The sequence below is a fragment of the Nesoenas mayeri genome (assembly GCF_963082525.1).
Source record: "Nesoenas mayeri genome assembly, chromosome: 4".
Lineage (NCBI taxonomy): Eukaryota > Metazoa > Chordata > Aves > Columbiformes > Columbidae > Nesoenas > Nesoenas mayeri.
This window is the reverse complement of record NC_137540.1, coordinates 62,595,917-62,600,161: the sequence shown is the minus strand read 5'-3', so window position 1 is coordinate 62,600,161 and position 4,245 is coordinate 62,595,917. Positions and strand designations below refer to the sequence as shown.

The 4,245-nt window shown below is 60.6% G+C and overlaps 1 protein-coding gene across 1 annotated transcript; it reads right to left on the bottom strand.

The window, feature by feature from the left end:
* Positions 1 to 849: 849 nt before the first annotated feature.
* Positions 850 to 2,196, bottom strand: NKX3-2 (NK3 homeobox 2; the record flags this gene model as incomplete). Its single annotated transcript, XM_080344055.1, has 2 exons — positions 850 to 1,325; positions 1,791 to 2,196. 2 exons carry the CDS (start codon positions 2,194 to 2,196, stop codon positions 850 to 852), a joined length of 882 nt encoding a protein of 293 aa, XP_080200181.1.
* Positions 2,197 to 4,245: the final 2,049 nt, after the last annotated feature.

The following is a 4,245-nucleotide window of genomic DNA, read 5'->3' as shown; positions in this document are numbered from 1 at the left end:
CGATTTCTTAAAATGCCTGACTAGAAATATTCACATTGAATATAAAAATAATAATAACAACAACTTTAATACAACTGGAAAGTGCGAAAAAATCCATAACTCCTCCCTCCCCAAACATGGAAAGATCTCAGGAAAAAAAGGAAAAGAAGAAGCCTGGGGTTTTGATAGAAGTCTCACCCTTTTGTGACATATTTATCCTTTGCCAGGGATCATGGAACACAGGAATAACATGGGCAACAAGAGCAGGGGGGATCTGAAAGAGGCTTCCTTACATTCAGCACCATACAAGGCACACTCAGTTTGCAACGAGTTGGAAGACCAAGGACTCAAACAGACGTCAAAAATAATCCTCCTTACGATCCACCGAGGGAGTCCTTGATCTTGTCTTTTGAGCTGCATTTGGTTTTGTGGGTTGTTGGTTTTTTTTTCCTCTCCTTTTTTTCTCTCTTTCTCTCTCCCACACAAGATCGAGTCTCTACCAATCCAAAGCGAAATAAAACAAACAAACAAAAAGTCTACACCAAATACACTGACAACATGGATACCATGAACTAGTCATGCCGAATCGCAAGAGTCCTCGGCTGGCAGGGGGGACACGGTCGGGGCGGGGGTGGCTGAGAAGCCCTATGTTGGAAGAAGAGAGGGTGAGGAACAATCCAAATAATATTAATAATAAAAATAACAATAAAATAATAATAAATACTGTCCAAGGCACTGAGAGCTGCAGCTGGGGCTCTGGATTTGAGAAGCTGGATGGATGGATGGAGGGGTGACAGAGGGGAGGTGGGTGTTCTGGCTGCCAGTGTGTGTGGTGGGGGGGCTGCGGAGGGTGGGATGTATGTGTGCCCCTCACTGAGTGCCGGCGGCTGCGGCGCAGGTGGACAGAGCCCACCCGGGCAGGCAGTAGTAGGGGTAGTAGTAGGAGGGCTGGAGGGAGAGCAGCGAGGGCGGCCGCAGCACCTCGCCGGGGTGATACTGTCTCTGGTCGTCGCGTACCAGCACTTTGACGGCCACTTTCTTAGCGGCGGGGGCAGCGGCCAGCAGGTCGGCAGCCATCTGCCGCCGCTTGGTCTTGTAGCGCCGGTTCTGGAACCAGATCTTCACCTGCGTCTCGGTGAGCTTCAGGGAGGCGGCCAGGTCGGCCCGCTCGGGCCCCGACAGGTACCGCTGGTGGTTGAAGCGCCGCTCCAGCTCGAAGACCTGTGCATGGGAAAAGGCTGCGCGGGAACGCTTCTTCCGCGGCTTCGGCGCCGCCACCTCCTCCTCCCCCGGCAGCAGCTTCCCGCACTTGCCCGCTCCTTCCTCCTCCTCCGGAGGGCTGCGATCTGCGGGCAAGGAAAGAGCACGGTGGTCAGGGCAGGCAAGCACCGGGATACCTACATCCCCGCGCCCCGCACCGCTCCGCGGACAGTCCGCACCCGCACAGGCGTCTGCGCGCGTTCCTTGAGGCCAGCCTGCAGCGAACAGGCGGGCGGAGGCCCCGCCGAGCCGCTGCCCATCCCGCCGCCGGGACAGCCGCCGCCGGCAGAGCCGTTTCTCGCTCTCCTTTAAGCGCCGGGCGCCCTCCCGGGCTCCGGTCTCAGCCTGGCAAAGCGCTCTGACCGATCCGCCCTCTCTCGTCCCGCGGGACGCGTTACGTGCGCCTTTTGCCCCGGCAGAGCCTGGGCCCGTTGCACAACCACTCGGGACCGGCGGAAAGCCCCGACCGTCTCCCTCTCCCGGCTCCAGCACGGGACCCTCCCGCCCTACCCGCGAGGGTGCGGAGGGGCCGCCACCGAGGCCGCCCCTACCTGAGACGGCGGCCGACATCTCGCTGTCACTGAGGCCGGCGGCGTCCCGCTCCGCCGCCTCCGGTGGCTGCATCTCCTCCGCCGCCGCCGGTCGCCCCCCTCCCGTGGTTTCGGCGGGGCGGGCGCTGCCACCGGCGCCCTCCTCCTCGGAGCGCCGCTCGCCCTCGGGGTCCTCGCTGAGCGCCGAGTCCGAGTCCCAGCCCGCCGGCGTCCGCGGGGCCGGGGCGCGGGCGGCAGTCGCGGGCGTGGGGAGCGGCGGGCCCTCGGCGGCCCCGCACAGCCGCCAGCCGCCGGCCGCCCCCGGGGGCGGTGGCCGCCCCGCCGCGTGGCGGGCGCGCTCCTCCTTCTTGTTGAGGATGGCCTGGATGGAGAAAGGCGTCAGGGCGTTGCCGCCGCGGACGGCCATGGCCCGGCGGCGGGCGGCCCCGCGGGCGAGCAGCGGACCGCGCCGCGCCTTCAGCTGGGCGACCGCATCGCCGGCCGCGGCCGCGCCGGTGCCGGGCCCTTCTCTGCCGCCGGGAGGGAGGGCGCCAGCAGGGGCAGCCTCTCTGCGCCGCTGCCGGCCCGCCCGCCCATAGGGCCGGGGCCACCGCGCCGCGCTCCGCCGGGCGCCGCCGCGGGTCCCTGGCGGCGCGGGCGCTGCCTCCGCCCCGCTCTGTCCCGCCCCGCGCCCGCCCTCTCCTTTTTCTCCCGGCGGCGCTGTCATCCCTCACGGCCGCCTGACAGCGCCGGCCCCGCGCCTTCCCATTGGGCAGCCCCCGCGCAGCCCGCCCAGCGATTGGCTCCCCGCCGCGGGACGATGCGGCTCCGCGGGGCGCGCGGCGGGGCGCGCCGCGACTTAACCCTTTGCGGCCCGCGGGGCTCCACTGCCGCCCGCCCCGGCCGCCGCGCTGCTGGCCGGTGCCACCCGTGGCGGAGGCGACCCTCGGAGGGAGGGTCCCTCTGCTTGGCGGAGAGCGGCGGCTTCCGCCCCTGGAGCGAGGGATAATAGCTTCATCGTGTTTCCACTCTCGGCCGAGCCGGGCAACGAGCGCTGCAGCTCGGCGGCGGGGAAGGGTCCGGTCACGACGGAAAACATCTCGGGGGAATGGGAACGACGCCACAGGCTGGCAAGCATTTGATGCGTGTTGCTCGGGGAAGAGCCTCGAGAATTAGTTTGTTGCAGGGTCTGTCAGGGATCGCTACGCAGGGCCGGGGCCAGGGCTGTGTGAGGTGCGGGGAAACCTCCCGAAACCTCCGTCCGCTCGCCTTGTGAGTGTAAATGCAAAATAGCCTCGACTGTTTTTCGAAAACAGGCTTTTCGCCCGATATTTGTTTAAAAGTGTAGTCAGTTTTATGTTAGGGACGGTCTTCGGCCCATGGGGCTTTTGAAGACCGTTTTTGGAGGGCAAGTTCTCGCAAATTGAAGACTGCTTTCCTTGAAACCATTCTTCCTCCCCCCCCCCCCCCCCAAAAAAAAAAAAAGGCCCTAAACAAGAAGCTTTTGGAAACTATTACAGGCACGTGAATTGTATCAATGCGACTCATTGCCAAAGCAACAATGTGCCCCAAGTATCATGCTTGTCCTTATTTCTGACATTATTTGCATTCTCAGAGCTAACAGAAAAGTCCCAGGGAGGGTATCAGCAGGTACACGAAAAATGAAATTCCAGCGCTTTACGACCGTGATTTTTTTGATGCTGGGGCGTCGAGGCAATGTAACGAGCTAGAGAATAGCACAATCATAACCCCAAATTTGGCTTCGCTTCGTGAGCCGATTCCACAGGGTGTTAACCAGCTTCTTCACGGGCGTGCGTCCACCTTCAACACTTTCTTACTTGATCCCACAGAGATAAGCTCCTGTTCGTAGTAGACCAGGAAGCCACGATAATCGATTATCAACGACTCTGCCACGAATTAAGTGTTTTCATTCACCATTCCTACCCTGAAAATAAATTAATGTAATAAATAATCCCGCTTTCATTTGCAGCACGAAGCCGGAGGGCAACTTCGCATGACTGGAGGAGAATAGGCTTTATCTTTTTGAACAAATCCAGCCCACTTTAATAATCTTGCTTGGAATCACCCATTAGGGTTTTTTTACCACCCAGATATTTCTTGGGAAAGCCGTCGCTTCTGCCACCCAGATTTCGGTGCCACAATACACTCAGGAAATATCCAAAGGGGACTTTTTTAAAATTTTTTTAAAGCCGGAGGGAAATAAGAGGCATCTGGGGAAGCTGCGAGAGATCCACTTACGAGGAGATGTGCAGGAGGTGTAGGAAGAGTGCCTCGTGCCGGCATTTTAAGGGGTGCTAAACAGCCGAGAGATGAAATTTGAGGTGTTAGAGGAGATGCGTGGCCAAATACGTGGGTATAGAAAAGGGCTCTGCTCTTCTAAGGGGAAAAGCTGGAGGTGCGGGTGGCAGGAGCTGACGGCCGGAGAGGGGCTCTGGGCACGGCGGAGTCGGGGCGC